The sequence below is a fragment of the Cydia pomonella genome, chromosome 3, assembly GCF_033807575.1.
Source record: "Cydia pomonella isolate Wapato2018A chromosome 3, ilCydPomo1, whole genome shotgun sequence".
Lineage (NCBI taxonomy): Eukaryota > Metazoa > Arthropoda > Insecta > Lepidoptera > Tortricidae > Cydia > Cydia pomonella.
This window is the reverse complement of record NC_084705.1, coordinates 4,927,978-4,949,232: the sequence shown is the minus strand read 5'-3', so window position 1 is coordinate 4,949,232 and position 21,255 is coordinate 4,927,978. Positions and strand designations below refer to the sequence as shown.

General features: G+C 36.6%; 1 protein-coding gene and 1 long non-coding RNA gene across 2 annotated transcripts; both read left to right on the top strand.

Annotated features, from left to right (window-relative positions):
• The first annotated feature begins 3,382 nt into the window (after nt 1-3,382).
• On the top strand, nt 3,383-14,238 carry LOC133515878 (uncharacterized). Its single transcript, XR_009799120.1, has 2 exons — nt 3,383-5,703; nt 9,115-14,238. It is a non-coding gene; the product is annotated as an uncharacterized LOC133515878 (long non-coding RNA).
• A 2,606-nt stretch (nt 14,239-16,844) lies between these two features.
• On the top strand, nt 16,845-18,471 carry LOC133515877 (uncharacterized). The gene is made up of 3 exons (XM_061848449.1): nt 16,845-17,277; nt 17,376-17,550; nt 17,721-18,471. Exons 2-3 carry the CDS (start codon nt 17,520-17,522, stop codon nt 18,359-18,361), a joined length of 672 nt encoding a protein of 223 aa, XP_061704433.1. The 5' UTR covers nt 16,845-17,277; nt 17,376-17,519; the 3' UTR covers nt 18,362-18,471.
• Nucleotides 18,472-21,255: the final 2,784 nt, after the last annotated feature.

The following is a 21,255-nucleotide window of genomic DNA, read 5'->3' as shown; positions in this document are numbered from 1 at the left end:
AGATTCTTTCATAATCTCAATTGTAATGCTCTCACGCTAATTTCAATTAATTGAATATAACAATAAATTTTAGTTTTGCTTACCTAACAATAGAAAAGTAGTCATTTATGTTTGAGGGCAAATCTCTTTAAATAAAATATTCTCTATCTCTTAAAATGATTGTTTGCATATTTGTAAAAAATAGATTTTTGTACTACTTCCTCCTTCCATCCTTATAATTACTACCCACAGTTTCTGTTATTATTACTAAACAAACAGAAATATAAGACGACTTACTTGTGAGTAAGTATTTTATTCTGACACCTAAATACGTGTAAATGCTCAAGGAGTATTCCAACAAAGTTATTAAATTCTTTACATGAGGGAAAAATACGAAAATTCACCACTTCGGGTAAGACTCGAACTTCCGACCTGTGGGGACAGTAATAAAATGAAGACATATAGGTAACGTTTTTAATCAGCGATATTCCAACGGACAAAGTTCAGCAGCCATACTTTTACATCCTGTACCGACATTAATCTAAAAAGGTGCTTATTTTAATTTTTTTTGTTTTCAGTAACATTCCAGAAAAATAACAGAGGTGGTCTAACCCTACATTACAAGGAGTACAAATACTACCGGCAATACAACATTGGGGTGAAGACGCGATGGACGTGTGAAATGCAAAGACGTTCTTGTAACGCGGTGGTGGTCACTATAGACAATGTCGTGGTCAGGTGCCACAATAATCACAACCATTAGTAACTGACAATTGTACCGAATAAACTAATTTTTATCATGCATACTTGATATAAAAAAATGTAGTATCGTTTTGAAATGTATTTCCTTGATAAAAATGAAGTTTTACAAGCTTAACTTCTTCGTACTGAAATAAGTACTTACCTACCTTTTAAGGGTTCCGTACCCAAAGGATCAAACGAGACCCTATTACTGAGACTCCGCTGTCCGTCCGTCCGTCCGTCCGTCTGTCACCAGGCTGTATCTCATGAACTGTGATAGTTAGCCAGTTGAAATTTCTACAAACTATGTATTTCTGTTCCGCTATAACAACAAATACTAAAAACAGAATAAAATAAATATTTATTTCCAATTTCGAGGTTCGAATCCAATCACCGAAGTTAAGCAACGTCGGGCGGGGTCAGTACTTGGATGGGTGACCGTTTTTATAGATAATGGTACGAAACCCTTACTGTGCGAGTCCGACTCGCACTTGGCCGATTTTTGTCTGCACGGTGACTGTGTCAATAGTTTATTTTATACCCACCAATTTGGGTATAAACGAGTAAATCGTGAAAAGCTAAAGCTGCTAAAGTGAAGTAAATACTCAGTAAATACTCAGTATGTACTCACTACCCATCTCTAAATATGAATCATTATAATATGTAAATGCTTTTTATTGGGAAGAAACAGTCATTCATTAATTAACAGTAGTCAGTAGATTAAGCAGCTGTTAATAGACCCATATATAATATAGTTGCCTTTTAATAAAAAAAATATCGTATATAATTGCAAACAATTTTTACAATACTTTAAACTGTGAGCTTATCTGTGAGGTTGTCTAATTAAAGTAATTAACATCTAAAAAGAAAAGTGAATTTCAAAGGCATGTTAAATTTAAGCTAAACAAGAAGCAAAGACATCTTAATTTTTAGAAAAAAAACCGGCCAAGTGCGAGTCGGACTCGCGCACGAAGGGTTCCGTACAATTAATCTAAAATGTGGATAGAAATAAAGATGTGGCCGTTCAAAGGACTGGTCTTTCATGGGAAGTAGCCGTTCACAGAACTGGCTGTTCATGGGATGTGGCCGTCCAAACATGTGGCCGTAGACAAAGAGTAAAGTAAGTATATAGGAAAGAGAGCCCTCTTGAAGCATTTTAAGGAAACTAATTTCGAAGCGCTATCTCTAATTTGTATCCGAAACTAGCTATGTATGCGTGCGTACTACATAATATTAGGTCTACTTGGGCGGTTGAAAAGTTAATTTTTTGTTTGATTTCTTGTGACTTTGACAGATTTTTTGTTTACAAGATATCAAACAAAATATTAACTTGTAAACCGCCCAAGTAGATCTAATATTATGTAGAAAAGTTTGAAAGGATGGAATAAAAAAAAGACATACTTTATAGTAAAGTATATATTTATTGCTTTCAATTTGGTATATAAGATATTAATAGACTAGGTGTTATAAGTACTTGAATTATTCTTCTTTTTACCTTTGTACATCTTTGTGTACAAAACTGCATTAGCTTCGTGTTCTGTAACCTGTGTCTCAACGGACCCGAATGTGTATTAACGGACTGGTTAAGACATTGGGGCACTGTCGTCCTACAAACTAACATCACTAGAACTAACATATCGGTTTATCAAATAATATAAGACATATTACAGGTGCCAGCATTAGGCTAGGTTTAAAGCTAATTCTAAACAACTAAGTATACAACTATCTTAACTATTATACCCATTGACATATATCTAAGGACGGGCCTTACGGGCACTAAGAATTGTGCTAGTTCAGTGGTGTCACTCACGAATTCGAGCCAATCGTGTAGTCTAACGCAACTAGTTGCGATGATGCGAACTCATCAACTAATCGCGTTATGGCGTTAGGCTGCACGATTGGCTCAATTTCGTGTGCGTGACACCGCTATACGTGACACCCCATTCTCATTGCCCGTAAGGTCCTTAGATATATGACAATGATTATACCCTTACCCCAAAAGCATAAGGAAGATTACGTAGATATGGAAAGCAACATAATGTAGTCAATTCTATTTATGTTAAAGCAGAGGTGGTTTTGTACATCATTAAAACATATTTGACTCATGAATCTATAAGTATCATTTGCTTTACCTGCCTACGCCTATAATGTTTTAAGTGTGTGTAATTGTACCCAATACTATATTACTTACCTTACTTGTTTCAGCCTTTTTTCAACCAACGAGGGCAGGCGGTCGAGTATTACACTTCAGGGGGTACAAGTTCTACAAAAACATGGTCTATGGCTGCAAGACACTTTGGATTTGTCATGAACACAAAACACAGTGCAAAGCGACAGTGCACACGGTAGACAATTTCGTGGTGAAGTACAAAGACAGTCACAATCATGGAAAGTCTGTTAATAAGAAATGGTACAGAAAATTATATGGGACCCAAAATAACACTGTATAACCTTGCGTGCAACAATAATTTTATTTGATATTGATTTAATATTTGATCCGTTTATCAGATAGGACAGTGAGCACCGCGGATCAGCTTATTTATGGCCATAAATAAGTTGATCTAGGGTCCTAGCCAACACCGATCTAAAAAAAATGTATCAGAATGACAGACGGAACGAGAAGTCACGTGATCGATTCCATATATATAATTACATATATAGGGACAGCTTATGCGTTCTCAGCATTCCGCGCCCCTATGGAAGGTCCAACGTCCATATAGGTAGTGGTCTCCCGGTCGTGATTGTGTGAATACTCGTTCCTTAATTAAGTGCTTTTGCATATCTGATTACTATTCCCAGATACCTCATAGTGGTGAACCGACTTTGGACATTAATTAAGTGCACCTTGAACTAAAACAGCAGTGAATTATTAAGTTATTTTACATACAAACTCAAGTGATAATTGATGATCAAACGAACTTCTTGAAGTGAAGTTCGAACGAATTAAATGAAATCTCACAGCTAACACCATAGTACGCAACGAAGATCGTTATAAAAAAAAATACAATGTGGTCTTGTGCCGAAGTGTCCGGCAACTAGACCGACGTGTGGACGCTACCACGCACAAATAAAGAATGAACAGCAGAACGGCCGCCACATCGGCGTAAGCCACAACCAGACGGAAGCTAATAGGAGAATGCGTAACCTTGCGCGTGATAATATTCCGGAGGACACGTTGATCTATTTTTGGCAAAGTAATCTACCATCATCGGTCGCGGTCGATTATTTCACTTTCGATTGTCGCTGTTCAACAATTGTCACTTGGCTAGGCCCCTGATACCAATACACAGCTGAAACGTTTATCAACTGTTATGACTGTTATATAGTACACTTAGTACATAGCGCACGGTGCAGTGTTATTTGCCCAAACTTTTTTATATGCAATGTATACTTTTGCCTTTGACTTAGTACACTAATTTGTATATGTAGTAATTAAGACCGAGACGGGAAAGATTCTCTGATCTCTGTTTAATTAATAAACCTACACCTCATTGTAATCGATGTAAAGTGCAGTTCAACAGAAATTACAAATAATCTAAACAAATATGACAGATTTTGTTAGCATTTGACGTATACGCTAAAAGTTTTACGATGGATATTTTCAGTGAAATATTAATAATTGACGTATATTTTAACTAGTGATTGATATAAATAAAAGAGAGGTACGTACACTTACATAAAATGGAGTTCAATAGAAATGAAAAATAATGTAAACAAACTAATTTACCTCCATTTTTAATCGTAAGCGTAATCTCGCACTTTTTATGGACAACCATGATTTTATCGGCAGTTTATACACCTGTCTTTTACTTTATGTACGTGTTTAGGTAAGTGTATCGTTTTGAGAAATGTTACTTAGTCGAGTGTATAACCCCGGTTCTCCTTGAGACAAATGTTTTTCCTTACGAAACGCTAGCAGTTCTTGATAAACGTATGCAGGGTTAGATGCCCCAAATTAGAGAACTCGGTTTTGACTTTGGCTTAGTGATATGATAAATACACAATTTAAGTAGGTATTGTCATAACGTGCATTCATAACGCAGTAAATTTTCGTGAAACACTGAAACACGATGTTATTAGGTAACTTACCTAATTACTTACTGTTGAACAGTGGTGCTGCACTATAGTTTATTACGATGGGAATGCACCTTTACCCGCTAATCATCGTTTGTCCCTTTCCGACGTATTGGTACGATGGAAAGGGACAAACGATGATTAGCGGCATCGTAACTTTAGTACACGTTTATGAATAAGGGGGTTAGAATTTAAGCGCTATTCATTATCAACAATCTATTTATACTCGTATATCCATTTATAAATAAATGTAACTGCAACCGGCAAAACGTCCCACTCTGTCACTTGCTATAAGGACGAGATTTGGGCGACATTATGGCAAACGACAAAGTGGGATGTTTTGCCGGCAGCGGTCGGAAATACGCTTTTATCTTTTTAGTGCATTTATATTGGTAGTGATGTTCTGTAGACGAAATATTGTGTGTGCAGAGTGATTATATGTAGGACTTTAAACTTATATGAAATAAAAGTAGTGTGACATCAATCAAGTTATTTTATTTTTCAAATTATTTTTCATATGAAATGAAAATGAGATTAAGCAAATCAGAATAATGTTTTATAGTTTTTTTTATGATATAGGAAGCAAATTAACAGATGAATCCTCTGATGATAAGCAATTACCTGCAGGGCAATTAGATAATATAAACTATCCAATTAAACAAATAATAATGATCACCTGCAATTCGGTAGTATAAAATACATTAATACTATTTACAGTAATATTCGAACCAACCAAAGCAGGCGGTCGTTTCCTTCACTACAGAGGCTACAAGTACTACCAGAACACTCAAAAGGGGCCGAAGACCAGATGGATTTGTGTGAAACACAAGAAACACTGTACTGCGACTCTGTATACTGTGGAAGATGATGTAGTGAGATGGAAAGATACTCACAATCATGGTATCTATGGTACCTAATTTTGAATAAAGACACAATCTACATAAGTATCTATTTCACAGTCTTAATTTAGTTTTGTTTTACTTTTTACTTTTGTTATATTTATCCCTAGGTTTTATTTAGGTAAGTACGTATTCTGCCTAGGGGTCACAAAACCGCTAGTATTTTTGAAAACCGGTTTTTCGGTTTTTGTACATTACAAAACCGGGTTTTCCGGTTTTTCGGTGCTTTTTCGGTTTTACATATAAAAAGTGAAAAAAAAACTGCATTTTATGAATTTAAACTTTAATATTCAGTCATTTAACAATGGATATAAAATCTTTTTTATATCTTATAATTATTAGGAACAAAAATTAAAAACAAAATAACTAAAATAATAACCTCCATGCACTTCTGGAACGCAAATTTTAACTACAAATAGTTATCATTATAACACAAAACATCGTATATTCCTTTTACGAAAGTAAATACTTATTGAATACACTTAACATTTGAGATCAATATTAATTTCTTTCATAGGTTAAGTTACTAAATTGGAGATCAGTGAAAAAAATAATGTAATTATAATCCCTCTTCTCGCCTTCTTTCAGCCAGGCAATTAAGAATAAATCATTATAATAACCCACATATAGAGATATTCGTTGCAGGGATAAGTTCACATTTGTTTGCACACATATAATTTTCAATTTTTCATAGTTTGCATTTACCTTGTGGTTCGTACAATAAAAAGTTCGACTGCTAGTATTAGACTATTGCTAATAACTTTACTAATTGGTAGGCTAAATCAACTATCAAGGCAAGTGATTATTTTTGGTTTTTCTTTACGAATTGATAATGGGATCTTAGGATAGAGAGAATGTCTAATGTATCATCACTCAGCGATGTTCTTATCCAACGGAAGACCAGAGATGTTGTATTGAAAAACAAACTATACTTAGGGTAGGGCAATTAGCTAATTTTTTAGGGTTCCGTAGCCAAATGGCATAAAACGGAACCCTTATAGTTTCGCCATGTCCGTCTGTCTGTCTGTCTGTCTGTCCGAGACTGCTCCGTGGTCGTTAGTGCTAGAAAGCTGAAATTTGGCATGGATATATGAATCAATAAAGTCGTACAATAAAATCTAAAAATTTAATTTTTTTTGGGGTACCCCCCTACACGTAAAGTGGGGGTGAAATTTTTTTTTCGCTTCAACCCTAGAGTGTGGGGTATCGTTGGAAAGGTCTTTCAAAACTAATAGGGGTTTTCAAGAAACATTTTTTGATAAAGTGAATATATTCGGAGATAATCGCTCCGAAAGAAAAAAAAATGTGTCCCCCCCCCTCTAACTTTTGAACCATAGGTCCAAAAAATAAAAAAAAATCGTGGAAGTAGAGCTTAAGAAAAATATTAAATGAAAACTATAGCGGACATGATCAGTTTAGCTGTTTTAGTTTTCCCTTCATAGTAAAAAGACTTATTTTAATTAGGTACTGATTATGCAAATTTGCCTATTTGTTTAACTCAGGTGAAAGGTACCGTTTCATCCCTTGGTTAACAATTTACTATACTTTAAGCTCCAGTTTAGCTTATTGTGCCGGAAGAGTAACTACGGAACCCTACACTGAGCGTGGCCCGACATGCTCTTGGCCGGTTATATTAATTCAATTATATGTTCTATTCTATATTTACTGATAAACAGGGGTCGGACAAAAAGTGCGGATGACGTCAAACCACTTATAGGTGATTTCAAATAGTATTTTTGATTTTCATAAACAATTATCACTTATCATTTATCAACCTCTTTATTAAACGATATCGCCACTTGAAATGAGTAAGTACGTTTTTGACTGACACATTGTCAATCAGATGAACAATAAATTGACTTCGTTATTGTTTAGCTATTGCATCTTCACGATTATATTTAGCTAAAATTTATATTTACTAATGTATAAGAAAACGCTCTAAAATGTCATCTTTACTCGAATATTGTGGCAATTTTCCGTTTTTGGAGGTACGTGACAAACACGTATACTGCTCTTGCTGTAATCAAGATATACCAACGAAGGTAAGCAATATTAAAAGACATTTGGAGACAACCAAACATGTCGGGAACGTAGAAAAAAAGGGCAAAGTGAATTTAATATGAACCTTACAAATTTTATGATAGCACCCAGGGTATGTTTATACCCTGGGTGCAACTACAAAATGAAAACTTCCGTAATTTCATAAAAAAATGCATAAATGTATTATTAATTCCATGGATTTATTTACGATTATTTTGTTACTTCATTAATACTACTTTGTTACTACATGTCACACGGAAGTTTAATTACAAACTCAAACATCATCCTGTGTGCAACATTACGTCATTTTTACGTCATCCGCACTTTTTGTCCGACCCCTGCTGATAAACTAAAAAGTAGAAATTACAAATAGAAGAAGAAGTTATAAGTAGTAATAAACTGATAATCAAAGTAATACTTACAACTATCAAGTATTTAAGTGTAAAACCGAAAAACTCGAAAAACCGGTTTTTTCAAATTTGAAAGCCGGTTTTCTCAATCGACAAAAAACCCGGTTTTTCCGGTTTTTTCGGTTTCGGTGAAACCGGTTTTGTGACCCCTAAATTTCTGCCACATTCTGACACCTATCGCAAATTACGTCCCCTTCACTACTGAATGGCGCCTCAGACATTTTGGACTTAGATGGGCATGAACGAATTAAACAAAAAATAAAAGTGTACAAAAAAAGTTGTACTCTTCCCATATTCGGCGCCATATATAGAATGGGAGTTGTGTTATTTTGACCACAGGTCTAAGCGCCGAGCAAAATGGAACTGACACGCCATCTCATCTGGCCATCTATCAGTAGTCTGATTATTGGAGGAACATATTTTCTATGGACCTTCTCGGTCTTCTTATTTTATTGTTTCTTGGTTAGGGGCACATAGTTATTTATTGTTAAAATTGTATTACTAACTTACCGATTTAAAAGTTTTTTTTTATTTCCACTCAGAATCACGAGAGGTCTTTCGATTTTGATAGGAGAAATTTTTTTAATTCATAATCTCATAATTTTATTTGTCCGTTTTGTGACGGTTATATTGAAAACGTAACCAAACGGACAAAAAACATTGAGGATATGTTTTTCTTAGTAAAAATTGAAAATGCTCGTACTCCTGAGTAGAAATAATATTCAAATTCCCAATTCTAACACAAAAAATGTAGGAGCAACTTTAAATAGAAATGCCCATTTGGCAACTTCATGTTTATGAAGGTCTGTGGAACCTAAAATAAAAGAACACATGAAAAGTAACTTGGTAACTTGCTAGCCTAACAGTTTAATAATTTCTTGTCGGAGTACTTCAGCCACTACACTAATAGCTTCAAGAAACGCTGGCAACAATGGTACTCGTACTTTTATTAACAGTTGTATCGTTTTCAGAGCTTGTGTTCCTGCCATCGCGACTAGGCTCCCTAGTCCTATATCACTCGGGTTTCAAGTACCACCGCCAATACATCAGGGCCGGCAAGACCCGCTGGCATTGCGTCCGACGCAAGAAAGCCTGCCTTGGGTCCGTGACCACCATCGAGAATAGGGTGTGGAGTAGGCAGATCTATCATAACCATCCGCCAGAAGCATTTCATGAACTTATGACGTATTTTAAGGAAAGAATTAAGAAAGAAAATAATCAAATTTAAACTACACAAGACGTAACCACGACTACAGTGTTTTTGATTGTATAAAGTATTACGTTAAATAAAAATATAATATGACAAAAGCCATTATACATTTGTATGACACCGACATTTTTAAGCCACTGTGTCTACTTGAATTAAAATTAGAAAATTAATTTAAGCTCTCTATTTTCTTTATATAAAAAGTATATTAAGTTTCTTCTTGGTTTTAACAATATTTTGGCCTAAGAGTTCATTTTATTTGATTATTTTATTTTTGTGTAATTTTTCACGTTCTTTCAATCTATTAAAAGTAAATCATAATAATAATAAAAATCTCTATTTCAGAATATTGAAATTCCATAAAATATTATTGGAATCATTAACGCTATATGTTAGTGAGTACATAAAAAAAAAATCATAACATTATATAAATACACAATATATAGATATATACAGAGGTATAACTAGCTTAAATCTAAAATAGGCCCTTGAGATATTGTGCTAAGGATGTTCGCGGCATTTCTTCGGTGTATCGCAATGCTGATACGTTGTGCGAGGAAGCCACCAGCTCTTCGGTCATCAGTCTCTAAAATTAGAATAATAAAATGCTGGATTTTTATAATCATTTCTGATCGGAATTTAAACTGATTTAGAAAATAAAGATTTTGGAGAGAAAGATGAGAGTAGTCATCTACAATAATATTGTACATTTCTATTTTTGTTTTTAGACTTTACAGTCTTACAGTTAGAAGCGCAAGAAATTATTTTGATTGGTTCAGTAGATTTTGAGTTTATCGCGAACATACTAATTGAGAAATACCGAAACACCGCGAGATTTTTCGCCAACTTTGGCCACGTCAAACGCTGCGATCGTTCTTTTTTTCCATCCAAGCCCTCTAGTCTGCACCCGGCCAATACGCCACGTTTAGCTAAGCTACAATGTAAAGACAGGGACATAAATCGTTAAGTGTCGTACTAAATTGTGGTTCTACACTCTTATTCTCCTCCTTCAATTGCATTTTCCTAACAGAGGGATGCGAAGACTGTGGAGGTGTGGAAACTCTTCACTTACGATCTCCGAGCCGCTCGATCTTGGGATCATGGCTAGCCTGTAATCGCACTTTAATGGCTGATATAATTATGTCCATTCAACATAAGAGTTGAATATAACTCAGAAATCATTGTACTTCAGGCGCCATATTTTCTCTGTCTACTCGTGACGCGCGCTCCCTCTGCTTCGGTGGTTAACGTATGTGCTTCAATGTAACCATGGCGTTATGGTATGCTGGCGCTGCGCCACACACAATCGTTTTTGCTTCAAAGGTGCCTTATTCACTGTTGACAATCACATCGTCAAAGAAAACCATCCGCCGCCGCCGCCGGAGCCTTTCAGACACGAAGCTTACCGTCGACGGTCGAGTTAAATTTAAACAATTGTACAATTAGTTAGGTAAGAAATATCGTCTTCTTTTTTTTACTGGTTGAGATGTGTATACTATTTTTCTGATCGACGACAATGTTTAGCGCAGCGTGTCGAAAGTTGACGCTGCATGGAGAACAGAAAATTCAGACTTCAACATTTCGTAGGATCACAGATCTTTTGTCATGTATGTTTCCCGGTTTGGGCAATTTTGTTTTTGTTAGGATCTTGGAGAAATCGACGACCTTGTAAGTGATTTTAGTAAAATTTATAAGTAGTTAAGTTACACGAGTATGTAAATTTACTGTTTCAACTTCATTACTTATGTAAATGTAACTTTTTTTGTTTGTTTTAATAATAGTTTCAGTTTAATGTACATAACAGAAATTAACTGTTTAAACTTGTTATACTTTTCTTATTTTTTGACAGATCTGATTAATTATTTTAGAAATTATATAGAGGATATTCACAGTCAATTGCCATAGAAATAATCCATTTAGTCATTTTCGATTTACAGCACTTCAAAGTCAACTCTAGATTGTGACTTTGGTTAGAATCATTCATTTATTAATTTAGAATGATTTATTTATTTATATTGTGTATTACAGGTAATGAATACAGATGTTTTGAAAGTTTTCTAATAATTTTTTGTACCAAGTAGTGAAAATATTACAGTATGTTATATATTTCGTGATCTATTCACAGAGCCCTTTCATTGGTACCCCACATGGTATGTTTAAAAGAAAAAAAAGTTTGTACTGCCGCCTTTATGAGCACAGCAACTACCCCTACGATTTTCGTGCTTGTCATCTCATATATTTGTGTTCAAGACATTATATTGAATGCATTAATTTCATATTTACCCATATCCGAGATGACATGAACAAAAAGTAGCCTCAAACCTGTTAAGTCGCCCTACTATATCTCCTCTTGTCAAAACATGACCATTGTCTTATCGACGTTTTTTTTTACTATTTACTGTTCTACTTTTTATAGAGGTGGTAAAGGTTTTCTTTTTTTAGGTCCTATATTTATGACGTCATCCCGCGGAGCGCGCACACTCTTCTTCGGTGGTTACCGCTATATCAGGCACCGTGAAACCGGCGTTAAGGTGCGTTGGAAGTGCGCTACACACCAACGATTCAATTGCAAGGGCGCCCTGGTTACCTCTGAGGATCAAGTCGTGAAGATCAATGACGCCCACGACCATCCGCCGACACAGATGAGAATCGTGCAATTACTTACGCGCGCTTCAGCACAGAAAAAAAAAAGTTCTCCAGCCAAGTAAATACTCTTGTGTCAAGACATTTTGTGTTTCCTATATAAGGAAACAATAAAATTCTTGCGTCAAGATATAAAATATTTCAAAGTTTATTATTTAAGCTAAAAAATTAAATTCTCTTTCCGAGTCATAAAAAGTTTTTTTTTAAAAAGCTCATTATTCTCACCAAGAGCGTTTACGTTTTGTTTTAAGTATTGTATTTTTTAAATTGAACCTAACTGTCTTATTGCAATACTTAAAGAACTTGTGCCAAGAAACTTTGTTTCTTGGGGTTAGATAGTCATAATTGAATTGAGAATTATATTTCTCCATAAAAACAAGAAAAAGTATTGGTTCAAGAGTGCGTTACTCAATGTGAAATATGATATTATTTATATCTAGAGCTGAAATCTCTTAGCGCCAAGTTTAGTATGTCTTGAATAAAGAATGAATTTTCTTAAACCAGCATGGTTTTCGTCATTCGTTGAAATCTTTGTAGTTTTCAATAATCCTCTTTATCTTCTTCTTCCTCGCGTTGTCCCGGCATTTTGCCACGGCTCATGGGAGCCTGGGGTCCGCTTGGAAACTAATCCCGAGAATTGGCGTAGGCACTAGTTAAACTAGAGACCTTATTGGGATTAGCCCGGTTACCTCACGATGTTTTTCTTCTTCACCAAAAAGCGACTGGTGAATATCAAATGTACGTACAGAAGTTCCGAAAAACTCATAATGTACGAGCCGGGGTTTGAACCCGCGACCTCCGGATTGCAAGTCATACGCTCTTACCGCTAGGCCACCAGCGCTCTTGTCCCCTTCATCAAATTTATTGATACTATTTTATGTAAAAGTCTCAAACCAAAGTTTTGGTGCTTTTTCTTTTAAATAGCTTTGGCTCTTGACTGTATATTGACAACATCAAACCAAGAATTAATCGCTCTTGCGTAAAAACTTAAGTCTCAAAGCAACATTTTGGTGTTTCTTCTTTGAAATAGCTTTGGCTCTTGACTGTAGGTTGAAAACATCAAACCAAGAATTTATCGCTCTTGTCTAAAAACTTAAAGTCTCAAAGGAAAATTTTGGTGCTTCTTCTTTGAAATAGCTTTGGCTCTTGACTGTAGGTTGAAAACATCAAACCAAGAATTAATGGCTCTTGTATAAAAACTTAAAAGTCTCAAACCAAAGTTTTGGTGCTTCTTTTTTAAAAAAGCTTTAGCTCTTGACTGTAAATTGAAAACATCAAACCAAGAATTAATCGCTCTTGCCTAAAAACTTAAAAGTCTCAAAGGAAAAATTTGGTGGTTCTTCTTTAGAATTTGGTAATATTTTTGGTTTGAGGTAGAGTTACTCAAGATAAAACCGTTTTTTAAGAGCGTGCTATATCTCTTTCTAAGACTTTTTTTTCTTGCGGCGAATAATTAATATCTTAACTCAAATCACTACCATTCGCTTTAAAAATGTGTAAAGATAAAACTAAATAATTTTTATTCTTCTTTTAAAAATTATGTTGTTTTTAACTCAAGACATATTTATTGGACTAAGCAATTTATTATTTTATTTAAGCAACCGTGCGCAAGAGAGTTTTGCGTTTTGAATTAAGATATCTTTTTTATCTGTGAGCTCATTCGTAAAGCGTGTTCCGCGGTTGGAAACCATCGCGAGGGCGGATGCATATATGTGACCGAAATGGTGTGTTATTTCAACTGTTCCGGGGGAATATCGAAATCATTGTAAGAAATGGAAAATTAAATTTTAGCATTTAAGATTAAACTTATTGTATGATGTATGTTAGTTAAGGTAGGTATTTTTCTATGGGCCGTAGTTGCCTGAAAATAAACTATATTCCATTTTTTTATGTTTAAACGGTAATGCGGTAAAGTCACGCCGTTAGCCCTACTTGTTACTGAGGGTAAGGACTGAAGCACATACTATTCGTAGTATTTACCTTTTTTTATTTATTCCTATAACAACTGGTTCTCTGTTATTTTAACTACCCTTCATCAGTAATATTTCTTGATGCTTAATATTTACAGTAGGTACCTACACGTTTTTATTCATAAGACAAGCGTCTCGCACATGCCCAAACAAAATAAAAATAATATGAATTATTATAAATCTACCTAATTATATATAATTGCTACTGCAATGCTAATCTTAGGTATAGGTATTGTGTAACAAATTAATTCGAAAGAAAAATGCGTTATAATGCACATTGTGTTTCCATCCTGCTCACCCACTAAACCCTCAACGAAAATTTTGACGAAAAATAAGAATGCTTTTATTTTACTCTGTATTCTGACCCTGCACCAATTAGGATCTTTCGGTTTGGCTCATGGTTGACTGGTAGAGAATGCCTTCTGGCATTAAGTCCGCCATTTGTACTCTTCATGTATTGTGCAATAAAGTTTAAATAAATAAAAATAAATAAATGCTATGCCAACTCCCTATTTAACTTTTCTAATAAAAACAAACATCAATACTTTCAATACAGCTTTCCCACATATCTAACCACGAATCCTATTTCAGTAAAATATCGCAAATCATCGCGCGGCGCCACCGTGCTCTGCATCGGCGGACACCAGTTCTACCGCCATTTTGAAGACGGCACGGGTCGCATGCGCTGGCGCTGTCGCTTCAACAAGATCAATCACTGCCGCGCTACTATGTTCACAGTAAATAGGAGAATAGTGGTGAAAAAGAATGAGCATAACCATGCTAAGCCTTCGGATGATATCTTTAAGGCTAATTTTTGGTTGGAATAAACAACTTAATATTGTGAAGGATATGGTGAAATAACATTATCTGAATCACTCTAATATATAGCATTAAGAATGCATTGAGAAATTTTATATCTGTCATACTCTAAAATATGTGCGAAGCGCATATAAGAGCGCGATGCATCTATCTTCGTGCATTTCATTAACTCGCGTCGCCTTCGGATGATATTTTTAAAACTATTTTTTTGTAGCAATAAATAATTTTAAAATTGTACTTAGAGTAAATAAATAAGTAGTAGTAATAAGCCAAAACAAAGTTTTTTTTAGGGTTCTTACTTTGTAATTCGATAATGAATGAAATGTGTCTTAAGTACTGTAATTTCAAATGCCTTACATTTACTATAACTTTTTAAGTTTGTTTACTCGGTTTACTTACTTACTTATAATTCTTATAAATAATATTATAATTACCTATTATAAAAGTTTGGTGGCGAATGACATATGTATAAGGACGACATTTACAATTTTATAACTGTAAATGAAAAGCAATATCTTTCGGTTTTGTTTCCATATAATGTAGTAAAGTAAACATATTATGTAGGAAAGTGCGTGCTAAGCTTGTAGCGCTACGTAGTAGCCTGCAGACTAGTTATCCCAGAAACGAAAATGCTTCATAGAGACGTAACGACAGTGAGTCGCGATTAGCGCTGAATGGGTTTATACATAACGTCACCATACTAATTATTCGTTGTAAATTTTTTTTATCACTTTTATACGTCGTAGACATAAGCGATGTAAATGGTGTTCGATAAGCCCAAACTACTCGTAAAATAAAGAAAATAAATAGTATCATCTTCGGCCAGGAGCCAAGGTGTGCGAACTTGTTTGAACTTGTTCGTGCTCGTAGCGCGTCTCTTAAGGCTACGCTCCGTGTGCTGAGAGCCTAATTATTCTGGAAGCAAAGTACGTTAGTTCAAACTGTGGCGGTGAAAAGTGAAAAATGATGTATGTATAATTCAGGTAGGTACTTACTCGTATTTAGATTATTATTTTTTAATCGGTTGAGGTTTTTTTGATTCGGTAAGGGTATTAAGCTGTAATATTTTTTAAAGAAGTTTTTGTTTCTACAATATTAATGTGTTTCAATTTCCTTTTTTTCTATTTAGAATAATTAAAAACAGAAGCTGTGGAAGATGTAATATATATTTAAAACCTTCCAGAAATTAGAGAATCTACATAAATAATTCAGGTTTTCCTACTACATTATCTTCCTATCCTGCTACTTAGGTAATTATGGGTTTCATATTTTATGTTTGCCGTTATGTTAAAGTAGGCTTATATATATATATATATATATATATATATATATATATAAATATATATATTTTTTTTCAGAACAACGAAGAAAGACTTAAACTTTAGGTATTTATCTCCCCCCCCCCCTCACCCCCTCACCCCCCCTCACCCCCCCCCCTCGCCCCCCTCCCCCTCCCCCCTCACCCCCCCAACCCCCCCTCTCCCCCCTCCCCCCTCACCCCCCCCCAACCCCCCCCTCTCCCCCTCCCCCCTCCCCCCCCCTCTCTCACTCACCCCTCACTCCCCCTCCCCCCTCACCCCCCCTCCCCACCTTCCCCCGCCGCCGCCTCCCCGCCCTCCCCCGCCCCGCCCCCCTCCCCGCCGCTGCCCCTAGTAGGAGGATATGCCGATTCCCGCTCACTTTAGGTATTTATCTCCCCCCCCCCTCACCCCCTCACCCCCCCTCACCCCCCCCTCGCCCCCCTCCCCCTCCCCCCTCAACCCCCAACCCCCCCTCTCTCCCCCTCCCCCCCTCACCCCCCCAACCCCCCCCCCCCCCCTCCCCCTCACCCCTCCCCCCCCTCTCTCACTCCCCCCTCACCCCTCACTCCCCCTCCCCCCCTCACCCCCCCTCCCCCACCTTCCCCGCCGCCGCCTCCCCGCCCTCCCCCCCCCCCCCGCCCCCCTCCCCGCCGCTGCCCCTGGCCTGCGCCACTTGGTAGTTCGGCAAAGATCCGTTAGATGGCGCCACTAGCCCCCCCCCCTTCCCCGCCGCCTCCCCGCCCCTCCCCCCCGCCCCCCTCCCCCGCCGCTGCCCCCTGGCCCCTGCGCCCCTTGGTAGTTGTGCATATATCCTCGCCAGTTGGCGCTACTTTCTATGTTTAAGGTATTTATCTCCCGAGGGAAAACTTCGCTAAAATAGATGGCACCACTTTGTACGTGTACGACAAACAAAAAGTGACGAGGTGGCCTCCAGTGGCGAAGGTCTGATTCGAACCAGCGTCTTTAGCTAACCGGGGCGTCTTTAGCCAGTTAACGTCATGAACCCCTAGGCCACCCCGTCACGGTGAAACTGGTCCTAATTTCTCGACTATATATGCAATCGTAGTGAGACTAGGCGTTATGTGAAATTCGCATGTATCGATGCCAATTTCCTATAGCTCGTTGAGCAATAATGTAAATGACTACATTTGACCTCGCTCGACAAAGATGATTCAGTTTGCACCGAAAGTTGAGGTAAGTACATATATTTATATTTTAATTATTACAAAATAATGTAGTTTCGTTTCCTGTACGATAACTTAACAAACAAATCTTTTCCTCTTTTCATATAGTTCATGAGAACCGTTTCACACGTTTCTTTACCACATGCGCCCCGCCCGTCTACACCCCACCCCTCAACTGAATTTTTCTGCTATAAAAGAGCATGTTGAACCATATTCCCACTACAGTGTCACAACGAATATTGCGTTGAAATCATGGATCCGCAAGCTTCATCACATACCAAATGTAAGTATAGTTGTATTATACTCACATTAACATTTGAGTATTTCACCTCTGTTCTGTCTTTGTAGTTTAAATAATCTATCACTTTCGACCTATCCCCTATGTTCTCAATTAGGAATACTTGCTTACTTTTAATATAAATAATAACAATATTTTTATTATATTTTCCCCAGCCGACAACAATACCATCACCACTTGGTGCTGCCAGTGCTGGTTGTCCACCACCACAAGCGGCGGCGGCGGCTGTGACGGTGGTTGTAGCAGCTCCACTTCGCAATCGTCACCCGGACCACATCCGATGGCAACAGCAAAGGCACTGTTAAAACAAGACGATGGGGACAAGGGAAAAACAAACTGCCTAGAGAGCGCTTCTGAGAGCGATACGAGCGATGAAATGAAATCTTTTTATCAAGGATGTAAAAGCAAGTGGATAAAAGCGTTCCAGAACAATACTCTGATTAATAGATGGCGCCTCCCCATGCCATTTCACACATTTAGAGCGGAAGTAGCGAGATTGTTAAAACGATTGTATATCGAAGGTCACCATGACGATTGTCATATTTACCAGTTAATTGTAATGTGGGACGATTTAAACGATGACGTAGAAGAGATAGTGGGAGATGCTCAAATCAACTATCAAGACTGGATTGCGTTATTAGGTGGCGTTACAGCGGAACTATTTTCACGCGTGGTGTTCAATACTAAATCTTTTAATTATTTAATCAATGTAATATTTTGTGTGCTAGGTCCAAACATAATAGCTTCCGGTGATTATGAATGTGAACCTAAATGTAAGAATGCTCGTACATATTAAGGTGATGATGCATTTATTCCTTGTCATTGTTTAATTTTAAATTGTTAGCTCGCTGCGAATGTAAATGTTTTAATGTACACGTATTAATAATAAATTCATATTACTGAATATAGGAATGTTTTATTGAGTGAAACCTCATTGATTTGGAGTAAATGAATATTTATTGAGTAAAATAGTTACACAATGTTATCTTTTTCTATCCAACTTTTTTCATTTAAGCCAAGCCATTTTACATACACTTTATTTCCACGACGCTTTAAAACTTTTTTCCACTAGATAAATGTCATTGTGTTTAGTTTTCTGCAACTCTTGTTCATAAAAACATCCAGAGATGGGTTGGTGATTAGCGTCTTGAAGTAAATAGGTCACTGGATTAGTAGTTTGCACTTTAGTTATTGTAAATATTTCCGTAGTCCAATTGCCGGTGTAGCCTTTGGCGAAAGTGGATTTATATTTACTAATTCTCACATGTTGACCGACCTTGAACTTGGCACGTGGTTTGACTTTAATGTGATTGTAGACTTTATGTAACAACTGTTTAGAGTTGTTTTTATTCACACTCGCCGGTGCCATACCGATAGTACGATGCAGTTTGTTATTGTAATATTGTTCCACTTCACTTGTCAGCTGTATCCATTTGTAGGAACCATTCATGCTAAATTGTTTCCAAATCCAATGTTTTAAGGTTCTAATTAGCCTTTCCACTATGGAAGCTTTCATGACACTATAGGTAGAGTAGTGATTGATATGATGATGTTTCATGAGCGATTTAAATTTGACATTGAAAAACTCTTTTCCATCATCTGATTGAATATTCTTGGGCTTTCTCCCGTTTTCACTCAAAATTCTGCTCATTGCCTTTGTAACATCTTCAGCGCTCTTAGACTTTAGCGGTTGCATCCAAGCGTATTTGGAAAAGGTATCGATACACACTAGAATATACTTGTAGTTGTTATTATCCTTGGAGTACTTTTGCATATCAATTAGATCAATCTGCCATGTGTCATCGAGCCCCCTCTGAATGAATCGACGACGTGGAAATGTTTTTCTCGCATACCTGTGTATCTCGTTGACCACTTGAGCTTTACTCATTTTTCTTCAATCGCTTTCCTGGAGCTATTGCCGTTGCTGATGGTGTTTGGGCTGGTTGTGGTGCGTGTGTTTGTGTAGTAATTCTAGCTGATAATTGTTCAACCTTTACCCGTAAATCTTTTATATCTTTAATATTTGCCTTTAGCTTTGTGTTTAAAAATACTACTTGTTCATCCAATTCAGCCCTACAAATAGCATCAGTTTTAAGAAAAGATTTATGAATTCCTGCCACCCGTCTATTTTCAAAATTTACTAAATCTCGTTCCACTTTCAAGTCGTCACGGATTGTAGACTCGCTACCCAAGTATTGTCCAAACTTGTTAAGAGGCATTGTGAAAGTGAACGATGGGGGAGGCCTCATCGGTATTTATAACAAGGTAGCAAGGGGGGGAGAGGCTTAGTTACAAAACATGTCTGTTTTATTAGATAACAGCTCAGAACAGGTTTAAAAACAGCTAACAGAAGAGGGTCTGTTTTCTTACTTTAAAATTATACCGCTCTCAGTCAGTTCCTCAACGATTGCATTGATCTCGTTCGAATGAGAGGTGTTGCCAGCATTCTGTGATGCTATCAAAAGCTGTAAACGGCTCACCAGTTCGTTGGGATCATCCCAATAGATATAATCAGTTTTAGGATAAAAAGTTTTAGTTGTTAATACATCTCTTCTACCAGAGTTCAAACATCCACCTTCTTTATGTTTCTTTGATTCTTGTGGTTGTTTAATGTAACATTGATATTTTACACTTCTATCTCCACTCAATTGGCCGTTTGGCGAGAATCCTCTACGATGAGCGTTTGTAATGTCTAAAATATTATTGTAATCCTCTACATCTTTTCTCAAAACTATATTCTTGTTTGGTATTCTTTTAAAGATAAGTTCCAACAGTCCAGGAGTTAGGTTGAATCGTGAATCTTTAATATGTAACACGTCATCAATGATTTTAACCCGACTATTACCAATATGCATTTTATTATCCTTGAGATAAACACCAAATGGTATTTTTGATGTTTTTAAAAGATGTTTCATATATTTATTTTGTAGATCATCAATACTACTATTACCACTACCACCACCACCTTCATCAAATTCAAGAGCCGACTTCATATCTTCAGCATCGCTAAACTCTTCATCTCCCTCTGTTTTTCTTTCATCATCATCATCATCATTATCAGCATCATCATTAGAATCATCTTCATCATCATCATCATCAGCAGCATCATCAAACTGTTGTGTTTTTGTAAAAAGATTATTACTCCACTTAATCAGTTTACTATTGGGTTCTTCGGTTTTAATCAGATATTTCCTTTTACGTGAATGTTTTGACAATGGTGTGGAGGTCTTTATCAAAGGGAGCTGGGGGTTATTCATTACTGCTGGTTTAGCATTGTCATCATTATTATTATTACCTTTAGATTCTAAAGCTTTAGTCATTAAAACATTGAGCGGTTTTGTAATTGGTTCAAAGGTTTGAGCTAGCGAAGTGTCAAGCAAAGTTTTATCTGCTCGCAACGCTTTTACTTTTCTCTTTACACTCTCAATGGAATCTACGAGTTTCCGTTTCAACTTTTTATTACCAAACATATTTTATTTTATAGTGTATGTGCTGATGCTGCTTTTGCTGCTTTTGCTGCTGCTGCTGCTGCTTTTGGTACGGCCGATGCTAATATGTTGATAGGATATAAATTAAACGACGTTGTTCTTCAGTAGCTGACAACATAAAACTGATAATAAACCGGAGATGACACTAAATTTTATACAATAATGAAAACGTCAAATCCTTTACGATATCGACCCTTATTAA